Here is a 12,446-nt window from a genome sequence, read left to right as displayed (position 1 = left end):
TTGTATGTCTAACTTGCAAGGAGCAGACTGAAAATTGCCATTGCTTTAGTACGGATCGAAAAAATGGACAAGCCATTGATCCTCATTGAATGGAAATAACACAACCTGAATCATATCTACAGCAGGGACAACTGTCTCCCTTCAACACAAAACCACAACGTCCCAACTTCAGAGACCAGCAGTTAGTCAGTAATGGCTCTTCAAACCCTGAGGGGAATATTAATCGCATTGAACCTATGCACACTCCACTGATAAATGAGCAGAACATTGGAGCAAGAATCCTGAGGACACCGACATCGAGTAGCCACACAAAGCACTTAAAACCCGCAGCAGTTTCAAGTGAACCAATTGTGCTTTCCAGTGATGGTGAAGATGCAGATAAGGTCGACCCGATTATCCATTGTACCACATTAACTCCAGAGATTAAGCATTTATGTCTGGGGAGTAGAATGTGGGCAATTGAGAACAGTAAAAGAGAGACTGTGACTATGCCAGTCCCAGCAAAATCAGACCCAGAGACTATGAAGGCATGTACATTAGAAAAAGATACATCTGAAGTAACTGAGAAGAAAATTGAAACGGACTGTTCTTTGGAAACTAGTACAATGACAAAAGAAACATTGGATCCAACATTTGATGCCCTACATATGGGAGAAATTGAGGGAAATGCACAAGGTTCTGCAATGTCTGGGGGAAGATTTAAAATTCCAAAGAAGAAAAGCCCAAATGAAGGACAACGGCAAGACAATGACAGTCCACCGACATGGTTTGCACAACCAGATGAAAACTCTGACAATTTACCCAACCCTAGTGAACAGCAAGCAGCTACTGAGGATCTATCCACGGTATGTGAAACGAGTGACGACAGCATCCCACTTCCCATGCAAGAGGTACAAAGTGACAGACCTCAGCTAGTGTGTACAGAGGCACTCGACGATCACTGTGAGACCACTGGTGACACCACACTACTTCCACCCTCAATTGCTCGAACCTCTCCACTAGTCAATGCATTCCTGCATGTTCCGACTCCAGAAGTGCAGCTTCAAGAAATCTCAGCTCTGACTCCAGTGAACCTGCTAAGACTCCGGACGGGGAGCATCAACAAAGAACAGACCAGACTCCGGATGGGGAGCAACCAAAGGCCGATTCTGATTCACGTAAGCCAGACTTTACTCTGGACAGGCAGTGTCACAACCTCAGTGATGGCACGCTCAGGGTGACAGCAGATGCCACAACGGCAGGAGAATGGATCACGTAACAATCACACTGGGTCAGCAATAACAAGCAGCGGCCACAGTCCAAGAGGAATACACCAATTTTCACCACAGCTATGTCCACACATTTGTTCCACACCGACAGTGCGGCCAATGATAGCTCATGCTGGACAAACCCAGTATTCAAGCCTGCAGCAGCCAGCAGTCTATGCAGCATATTCTCAAACAGGCCAGCACTACGGATTGCCCACTAATGGAATCAAGACCGAATGGAGGACTACCGCCAGCGCAATCTGCACTACAGACTGGATGCCTTAGTTACAGCCCAGGATTTGCTGCACCACAGCCTGGCCAGACAGCATATTCCGATCAGATGCAAGGTTCTAGTTTCACACCATCACCAGAAATTGATGCGAGCAGCAATTCTGTCTCCAAACCGACATGCTTCAACACTTCTCAGCAGAATCACCCTTCCAGCACAGCATGTGGCCAGAACCAGTATGCACAGTCTCATCCGACTTCAACATCTGGCACATCCATGACCTCGAATGAAACTGTTGATGGTACCTCTTCAATGTCAACGACCTATCAGCTACAAGATGCCATCCGACAGCACCACCACAAACATAAAAAGAAAAAAGAAAAAGACTCCAAATCGAACAGCGCAGTGATTCGACCGCTTCTTGGTTCCTGTTGATGGCGTTCCTAACCAAGAGAGACATTTGACCATGATGATTGATGGTTTATGGACTCACATGAATGATTTGGACTTATTGTTTAATCACCGTTCCCATGACTTTTATACACCTTACCATCTCTACCTGTTCTTTGTTCAGTTTTTCTTAAAGTGTACAGAAAATATGAACATATAAAAAGGGGAGGATGTGGTGATGTGCATCACTGTAAATACATGTAAGCTAGACAGACACTAGAGGGAGCACCAGAAACATCACACACACACACTCAACCAATAGATAAGTTAGATGGGAGGCGACCAATGGACATTCACGATACACAAGGAGGTGACACGACCACAGGGGGGCATTACACCAACCCATACATAAAGGACACCACACACATGATCAGACCCTTCGGCCAGTGGAGACAGTCAGTGAGGAGAGGCACAGGGTTGATTCAATATTACACCCACCACGTGGAAGACAGCAGCTGGTTAGTCAGTTTAGGTAGCTACAATAGGATTAGCAGTAGTGTCGAACTCAAGTTATAAAAGTGTACATAGTGCAAATAAATGAGTTGAAGTTATTTACACGTCTCGACCTTCCTTGACAAATGCAACACAAGGAAGCCGCTTATGTTCCAAAGGAAACATAACAAAACAGAAACCATCCCTGCTAGCAAACATAGGGGCTCAAGGACCAAATGCATATAGTTGAGAATGTTAACTCAGTATAAACTTTGAATTGAGGCCTTGGCTCAGATCTTCCTGATTGAACCATCTGATTCATTCATCATACACTATGTAATTCAAGTAAACTCGCATGACATGATATAGAAAGGAGGAAAAGGACTTAAAAATAAAATCAGCTGAAACAATTGTCCTCATGAAATTTCACAATTGCACAGCCATTTTAATTTTGCGCATTACTCCTAATCGATTCCACGCATTGGGTGGTTCTGAATTACAGCCCTCATTCTTTGACCAGGAAAACAACATGGAGTTGATAGATGTAACATGGGAAATGCAAAACACACAATTGAAGCAGCATTAAGTAGGAAATTGAAGTAAATTCCATTGTAGTTTGTATCTGAACATTAAACTTCCCTGTAGTATGAAATTTTAGATTCTACCCCAGCCATTCAATTTCCATAAAAATAAGGATTATTATCCTTTTCTATGACCTACTAAATGCTCAGAGGAAAAAGGAAAAAAACATAAAGCACTGCTGTTAGGGGCTTTCCATTTTACATTTGGAAATACCTTATTAGTCCACGAGGACAAATCAGGCAATTTGTCAGGGACAAGGATCTAGGAGGCATTACATCTTGCCTTAAGAACTCTGCCTCAGTCGATACTATAAGCAGAAATTTGAAGCTTTTCTTATATGTCCAGATTATTATTCTGACTAGAGGAACTTGACCATAGCTTTCAAGTGGAAAAGCCATAAATATACTGTTGCTTGATGGACCCTTTGTAAATTCATCCTCAGAAATCTTTGACTTTCATTTCTTCTTCTTCAGTGAATGGAAAGAAAATTTCAAGGCCTGCAACACTTTTGACGGTCTTCTTGGAGAAACAGAGTAATATTGACTTTTGTAAGTTACATGTTAAGTGCATGTTACGTCTTTGGAAATCATCTTTTTGAGTGTGCCTGTGTGTATGTGTGCGAGAAAGAATAAGGAATGGGTCTTTGTTGCATATATTTTAAAATGTTGTCAGAAACAAATGTTTATGCTTTATTTTCATTTAAACTTACAATAAAGCCTGTTTGGTGTCTTCTTTAAAGGCACAGCAGAAATAAAAATATATTATGTTGTGGTATGTCGACAGGTGGGACAAAGGGAGACATTATTCTATGGTTTTTGGTCAATGCCACAAATGTCATCCCCAAGCCGGACTCCAGCTACCTCCTTGGTAAATATTTGCGCCTGACCCAGAATGTTTGCAACCGTGGTATTTAATTTGACTTCTAATCCCATATCCATGCCATCACTAAGATCACCTACTTCCACCTCCAAAACATTGCTCGACTCTGCCCCTGTCTCAGCTCCTCTGGTGCTGAAACTCCCACCCTTGCCGTTGTTATTTCCAGACATGACTATTTCACTGTCTGGGCTTCCATCTTTCAACTTCACTGTATCGAAGTTCAATTTCAAAGAGATATTGAGTGTCAATTCTACCAAGATGTCTACTTCCAACTCTCGGCTAGTCAGAGAATATCCAATAGGATACTAGATATCCTTGCTCTTTTGCAAATGTTAGGGTGGCATTCACACTATTGAAGGTCTTGCGAAGTATGAAAATGGTACACAGGGTTAATGTGTATCTCGGTGATTGAGAAAGATAGTGAAATTGAGTTTTAAAAACTGAGAAGAGATCAGCGGAGGAAAAATGTTGACTTTTATTTCTTCAGCATGTTATGTCAAACATTTTATTTCAAAAAGGTCTTAAAAATGACAATAATTTTGTTCGAATTTTTAAAGTACCAATGGGTGATTTATTTTTCACTCATTCCCTGATCCTGTTCAGGTAAATTCCTATTTTGCATGCAGATTCAATTTTAGATATCTACACTATTTCAAATATTTGGTTGTTTGCAACATCTGAGCTTATTTTCTGTAGACTAAAAATATTTCCAAAATCCAGTGCTGGATAGAAAACTATGTGATTGATAAATGTATTACTTTTTCTCCTCTCACTCTCTCCATCATGAAACTACCATTCCTACTAAAAAAAGCAGAGTGCCTTCTCTACTCCATTAAACACACACACACAGACACAGCTTGTTTACATAGCTATTAAACATGCAAAACACACAAAGTCATGCATCAGTTGAGGATATAGGGTTCAGTCCTCACCTAACACAGCAGTCGGAACAAGTGGATCATTAGGCACTGTAGGAAAACATATCTCATGAAAAAAACAGACCTGCATCAATTATATTTTATGATAGAAGTGACATATTATTTTAAACTTCTGAAATTCAATGCAAAGAGAATTACAGGTCAACTATTTCAGGCTTTAATATAATCTTATGAAAAAAACCAGCATTACAGCTGCTTGCATCCATAGATCAAATTCAGAAGTGCTTTCTGCTAAAATCCTGTTTGTATTAAAAAGCAGTAGCAAAAAGAAAAATGTCGACTTTTAATGGGATTCAGACAGATGGTCAATTATCCAGCTGATTTAGAAACTAGACAGGTATTCATTATCAGACAGATTAGCCAAAGAATTATTAAGGCTGCAACAGCACAATTGACTTTTGGTTTCAGCTTTGTTTTTTAATTGCTTGATAGAATTGACAAAGAACTGTCAAAAAAGACAAAACTCCGTTTTAAATTAATGTATTCCACATTTTTTCTAATACAATGCCACTAGATTCTGATACATTCTTATTTATGTTGTCTCGTAGAGTACTGTAATTGATTTGTAAAACCATGTAATCTTTTGAAGAGATCAGGTTACACAATAAATCTTCTGTCCAATAATATGAAACTGAGATTTTCATCCACTTTTGCTACCATTAACTGCATTTTGATGACCTATAATTAAAGAAGAAGCCCATTGTACTTACTGAAATGCTAGAAAAAGGGAGCATGTGAGAGGAGGTAGTGGTAGCCCGTAGCTCTATAATAAAACTAGAAACTCAACTACCTGCAACCATCCATACCATCTAAACATTGGACAGAAAACATCAGTGATGGATATCATTAACAAAAGACGACAAATAATGTGCATGCTGGTCAAATGGCAGTATCTTAAAATGTTCAGATTCAGTTTCTTGATCCATTTCAAGATATAGGAAAGTTTGAATGATGCATTTGTATAATGTCTATAGCCGAAGAAAGCAGCAGCAACCCATCTCTATCATTAAAATGTACTTTTTAGTTTAAAACAAAATGGGAAGAGAGCTCATTCTCCAGATATATTTCACACTTAGTCATTATTATAGTTCAGAAGGCCATGTGGTGAGAGCATATATAACACGCTTCTTGTTTCAATGATTCTTTCATATTTTCCACCATTGAACAGAAAGTTAGAAAAATTCTAGCTGGGAAAAACGAGTATAAATTATGGGAGAGCACATTTCTCCTTCAAATATTTGAAAAGAAAATCATTGAAAAGATACTATTTTAAAATTACAAAATGTAATTTCTTCCCCATTACTCAATTCTTTGGGCCTTCTTATGCAGCATGGTGGCACAGTGGTTAGCACTGCTGCCTCACGGTGCCGAGGACCCGGGTTCAATCCTGTCCATGTGGAGTTTGTACATTCTCCCTGTGTCTGCGTGGGTCTCACCCTAACAACCCAAAGACATTCAGGGTTCGTGGATTGCCCACGCTAAATTTCCTCTTAATTGGAAAAAAAATGTCTCTCTCACCGAAGGCATGAACAATTGTGAGTGTTATAACCTGTTTGAATACTATTGGCTGGGGACTATTGGTTATACCATAATGTATTTTAGGTTTTTCTTGGGGTGTATGAGCTCCCCCCAAAGAGGGGGGTGGGGCAGGGAAATCATTAGCAGTTTCACCTGCATAAATAGAGCTGGCCAGTGTGGTATCAACTAGAGTAGGTAGCAGTGGTGAAGTACTGCTGCTGTGTATACATTATCGTAAATAAAGTTCTTTTCTTTTTGACTCTACAAACTTGTGCTGGATTCTTCGTGGCCCTCACAAAACGAAGGTACCAACAGTTTTCCTGTACCACAACCTTTCCCCAATATGAACCTTCACAATAGGCATCATCATCATCAATGGGGAGCATCTCAGCCAAACACTGATCCTATTTGCACTTGACATTGAGGCAAGCACACTTTCCGGCAGTGGCAACGTTATCAGCAATATGCATCTTGTAGATTTTTCTTTCCTGATTAAAGTTTGTTTAGGAAAGGCTGTCTTCTCAACTTCCAGCTTAGTCAACATTAACAAATTAACATGGACTTGGGACCTATTAACAAATTGGAGAGTATAGGCAGTTGCTTTTGTAATGACTGTTGATAATTACTTTCCTAGATTGGATGAGTATGAAAGAGTTAAATTAATAAAAGTAAAGTTATGGTTTAAGCAGCATCATTTAAACTTTGTATACATCAATACACTTTTTTCTGACTTAAGCAACTTCAAACTAAACCAGCTAACCAAGGCAGTTAAGGCATAATGGCAGTTGCAGTGATACAAGCACTTCACAAAGCATGAGTTACTTTTTTGAAATTTGACCACCATTGCTATCAAATTGAATCGGCTCCTCCAGCCTGCTCCACCATTTAATAAGATCACCCCTTGCTTACCAAAAATGTATCCACCTCTATTTTAAACATATTCGAAGACTGTTTCCTCGGCCTTTTCAGGAAGAAAATTCCAAAGACTATGGCCCTCAGGGAAAAGAATATGCCTCACCTCAGTTTTAAATGGGTGACCCTTTATTTTTAAACAGTGACCCCTAGTTCAAGGGGAAACATTTTCTCCAAATCATCAAGACCCCAATTAATTTGTCTCTTACTCTTCGAAGCTCCAGCTGCTACAAGTCTAACCTGTCCAACCTTTCCTCATCAGGCAACCTGCCCATTCCAGGTATTAGTCTGCCAAACCCTCTCTGAACTGCTTCTAAGACATATACAGCCTTCTTTAAATAAGGAGACCAATACTGTACACAGTATGGCTTCACTACTACTCTGTATAATTGATGCACAACCTCCTCACTTTTGTGTTCAATTTCCCTCGCAATAAATGAGAACATTCTATTAGCTTTCCTAATTACTTGCTCTATATATACTAGCTTTAGCAATTTATGCACAAGGATACCCAGATCCCTCTGCGTCTCAGAACTCTGCAATCTCTCAGCAGTTAGATAATAAGCATTTTTATTCTTTCAGTCAAAATGAAAGAATCATTTCACATTTTCCCACATTGTATTCTATTTGCCAGATCTTTGCCTACTCACTTAGCCTATCTATATCATTTTGTAGCCTCCTTCAGTCTTCTTCACATCTTAGTTTCCTACCTATCTTTACAACATTAGCAAATTTGGCAACCAACCCTTCATCCCAGTCATTTATATAAATCAAGTGATAGGTTGTTTAAACTGGGCTCCCACACTTTAGTCGAGGGCCAGAATTTATTGCCTATCCCTAATTGCCCTTGAGAAGGTGATAGTTAGCTGCCTTCTTGAACTACTGTAGTCCATGTGGTGTAAAGAAGGACTTCCACTGCTATAAAGAAGGAATTCCAGGATTTTGACCCAGCAACAGTGAAGTAATGGCCATATTTTTCAAAATTGTTGAGTGGTTTCATAGAATTATTACAGTGAAGGAGACCATTCAACCTATAGAGTCTGCACCAACACTCTGAAAGGGCACCCTACTAAGCCCACACCCCCACCCTATCCCCATATCCCAGTAACCCCACACAACAAATTGGACACAAAGGGGCAATTAAGCATGCCAATCCACCTTTTCTACACATCTTTGGACTGTGGAGTGAAACCGGAGCATCCGCAGGAACCCACGCAGACACAGGGAGAACTTGCAAACTCCACACAGACCAGAATTGAATCTGGGTCCCTGGCGCGTGAGGCAGCAGTGCCAACTATCGTGCCACAGGGGGGCACTTCGAGGTGTTTGTGTTTCTAAGTGCCTGCTGCCCTTGCCCTTCCAGATGGTAAAGGACATGGATTTGAAAGGTGCTTTCTAAGGAGCTATGGTGAGTTCCTGCAGTACATCTTGCAGATGGTTCACACACCTGTCACTGTGAAGAGAGTGAATGGTTGTGGATGCAGTGCCAATCAATCAGGTTCCTTTACCCTTGCCGGCGTAAAGCTTCTGGAGTGTTTTTGGAGCTGCACGGTCTTGTGTGACCCTTTAAGAAAGGTTTAGTCTCTTATCATTTGACTTGTAGCACATTGGGCTGTAGCTATGAGGTGGGAGGGGGTTTCAGTTTCAGTTTGACTGCTTTGGACTGCAGAAGAAGAAATAAGCGTTTTCCCTGTTTTCATTTTGAAAGCTGTTCCAGTAAAACGGCCATTGGTAACTGCCTTGGTAACTTTAAAGATATAGTTGCTTTCCAGAAGGAGCTTGAATCGGCTGGTTGGAACTGGATCAGAATTTCAGGAACAGTACCAGTCCCATCCAAGTGAGAATAGTGTGCTGGGCCATGCCCTTGAAAAGCTTTGGTTTAACTGGATTTTGTTATTGAATTGGAACAGCTAAGGGGGAATTCATTAAGTGTTATATACATAGATTACTGTAGCTGTGTGGTGTCGTTATGTTTGTAATTGCTGTGTTTATATATATATATATATTTATTTGTTAACTACATTCTTAGAATAAACCTTGTTTTGATTCAAATGTCTCGGAAGTCTGATGAATCACATCTGCAGTGACAGCTTTTGTGCTCATCCTAGCCAAATTCAACATAAAGGTTGTAGGTCAGGTGAACTACATAATACTTTGGAGTTTCTAAGCCCTGGCCCATAACAGCACTCATCCAGGCAAGAGAGTATTCCAATATACCTGTGCCTTGCTGATGGTGAACAGGCTTTGGGGAGTCAGGAGGTGAATTACTCCATGCAGAATTCATGGCCTCTTGGCTGGTCTTGTAGCCACAGTATTTATATAACAGTTTCTGGTGAACGCAGGTCCGTCAGGTTCCCCAGAATCCAGGAAGCCAGGCACCAAAATAGCATGAGAACAGATGGATAAAGCAGCCGAGCGTTTTTCTTTATTAAACAGCAGGAGCTTACCCTGGCTCCTCAATCGGCTGTCCTTCCACTGAGAATGGATTATATATTCATAACATGATCAACTGTAAGGTGTTGGAGCATGTGGTTGGATGATCATATTTTGCTCCAAATTTCACAAGTTAATTCAAAACTGTACAATAGGCCAACCGAAATGGATACTCTACCTTAACAAAATCCCACATTTTTGGCAGCTGGTGGAATTCCTTCAGGAGAGCTTCGCCAAGCAAAGACTGGAGCACCTGGACCCGATTAAGACAGGGATTGACTGGGTGGAGTAAAGATTGGAAGCCCAGGGACAGGTGATCCAGAAGGTGGACGAGGCGGTGGCTGAGCACGAGGACCAGCTAACCGCGATGGTGGTGGAGATGGAGCTGATGAGGGACCACCAGAAAAGGCTGCAGGAGAAGGTGGAGGATTTGGAGAACAGGTCGTGCAGGCAGAACCTGAGTATCGTTTGCCTCCTGGAGGGCATCGAGGAATCTCATATGTGAGGGGCATATGTGGGGCGTATGTTTGAGATGCTGCCAAGGGAAGATGCGTTTACTCAACCCTTGGAGGTAGACAGGGCAACAGAGCGTTTGCGAGGAAGCCGCGGATGATGGAGCCACCGAGGGCGATCGTGGTATGAATGCACCGCTTCCTGGACAAGGAACAGATCTTGAGCTGGGCCAGGCAGACGAGGAGCTGTAAATGGGAAAATAATGAGACGTGCATTTACTGGGACTTGGGTGCGGAACTGGCCAAAACAAGGGCGAGCTTCAACAATGTTGAAACGGCCCTCTTCAAGAAGGGGGTGAAGTTCGACATGTTGTACCCAGCTCATTTGTGGATCACTTACGAGGGTCAAGAACTTTATTTCGGATCGCCGGATGAGGTGATGAACTTTGTTAAGGACGGGACTGGCAGGTGATGGAGGACATTGAACTTGGGGGCGAGTAATTCTGTGCCTATGCTGTTAAATTTATTTTCTTTTTGGGCTGTGTATGTAGAACTTTTGTACCAATTTTTGGGCCGTTGCTCAGTATGTGGGTTAACTTTGTTCTTGTTGGGGGTTGGTGGGTGGAATCTTCTTTTTGTTTGTTGGGGATTGTTATGTTTTGAATACATATGTTCGAGTGGGAGTGAGGGAGATCAGTGGGGTGTAGGAAGCTTGGCACCATGGGCAGGGGTTACCAGGCTAGCTGGGTGGGCCAGCTCACAGAAGCGCAGTGGGGGGCGAGCAGGTGACCAGTTTGGTATGGGGGGTTGGGATTATTGCTTTGTTGGTGGTGGGGGTGGGAGTGGGGGGGGAAGGAGAGAATTGTTCTGCTGACAGGGGAGGGACTGGCGCTGGGAGAAAAATTAGAGGTCGATGACGGTGGGCGCCCGAGGGTGGGCCTCAGGAGGCACGGGACATGAGCTGGTGGCTGGCCTAAGGAGGGTGATGGCTGATCGGCAGGGGGTGCCCCTCGACCAGGCTGATTACATGGAACATGAGAGGGCTGAATGGGCCGGTCAAGAGGGCTCGCGCATTTGAAGAGGTTGAAGGCAGACGTGGCAACATTACAGGAGACACACCTGAGTGTAGTGGATCAGACTAGGCTGAGGAAGGGGTGGGTCAGACAGGTATTACATTCGGGGCTAGACTCTAATACTAGGGGGGTTGCGATCTTGATCAAACAGCGGGTATCATTTGAGGTGGGGAATATAGTGGCGGACTCAGGGGGTAGGTATGTTATAGTGAGTGGGAAACTGGAGGGGATGTCGGTGGTATTAGTTAATATTTACACACCAAACTGGGCCAAGGCGGAGTTTATGAGGTGTGTATTGGGGAAGATTCCGGACCTGGACTTGCATAGGTTGATTATGGGGGTGGGGCATTTTAATACTGTCATTGATCCGAGATTGGGTCAGTCAAAATCAATGACAGGGAGGGTGCCAGCCGCAACGAAGGAGCTAAAGAGGTTTATGGAACATATGGTGTGCGGGGGGGGGGGGGTAAGATCCTTGGAGGTTCGGACGGCCAAGAGCGAAGGCGTTTTCGTTTTTCTTCCATGTTCACAAAGTGTACTCCCGGATTGATGGGGGGGGGGGGGGGGGGGGGATGCCGAATGCTGGGTGATTGTTGTGTCAGACCATGCCCCATATTGGGTGGATTTACAGGTGAGCAAGGGGGGGGGGGGGTCAGCTCCCGCAATGGAGATTGGATGTAGGGCTGGTCGCGGATGAGGGGGTGTGCGGGCGGGTGAGGGAGGCCATCCAGAACCATTTGGAGACAAATGATACGGGGGAAGTTTTGGCAGCAACGGTATGGGAAGCGCAGAAGGCAGTGGTTAGGGGGGAGCTAATTTTAATACGGACTCAAAGGGAGAAGGTGGAGCCGGCAGAGATGGAGAGATTGGTTAGGGAGATACTCCAGGTGGACAGAAGGTATTCTGAAGCCCCGGAAGCGGGACTGTTGAACGCGCGGCAGAAGCTGCCGATGGAGTTTGGTCTGATATCCACAGCTAAGGCGGTGGGGCAGTTGAGGAAGGCGAGAATGGTGAGATGGCCAGCACACCAGCTAAGGAAAAGGGAGGCGGCCAGAGATATAGGAAGAGTTAAGGACAGAGGGGGGAACACGATTCTAGACCCAGCAGAGATGAATGGGGTGTTCAAGGAGTTTTACAGTCGGCTAATGCCCACCAGAATGTTGCCTGGTATGGAGGGCATTAGCTATGAGGAGCGGTTGAATAAACTCGGTTTGTTCTCACTGGAACGAAGGAGGTTGAGGGGATACCTGATAGAGGTATACAAAATTATGAGGGGCATAGACAGAGTGGATAGTCAGAGG

General features: G+C 43.2%; 1 protein-coding gene across 3 annotated transcripts in view; it reads right to left on the bottom strand.

The window, feature by feature from the left end:
* ptprk (protein tyrosine phosphatase receptor type K) overlaps window positions 1-12,446 on the bottom strand; it is an 877,717-nt gene that overhangs the window by 152,451 nt on the left and 712,820 nt on the right. Inside the window, exon 17 of one of the 3 annotated variants that reach the window (XM_072499228.1) lies at window positions 4,752-4,787. The exons of the other annotated variants lie outside the window; for them this stretch is intronic. Coding sequence (XP_072355329.1) covers window positions 4,752-4,787 — 36 coding nt within the window. The remainder of the gene's footprint in view (window positions 1-4,751; window positions 4,788-12,446) is intronic. 3 annotated transcript variants of the gene reach the window in all.

The sequence above is a fragment of the Scyliorhinus torazame genome, chromosome 4 (assembly GCF_047496885.1).
Source record: "Scyliorhinus torazame isolate Kashiwa2021f chromosome 4, sScyTor2.1, whole genome shotgun sequence".
Taxonomy (NCBI): Eukaryota; Metazoa; Chordata; class Chondrichthyes; order Carcharhiniformes; family Scyliorhinidae; genus Scyliorhinus; species Scyliorhinus torazame.
This window is presented reverse-complemented; position numbering and strand designations above follow the sequence as displayed.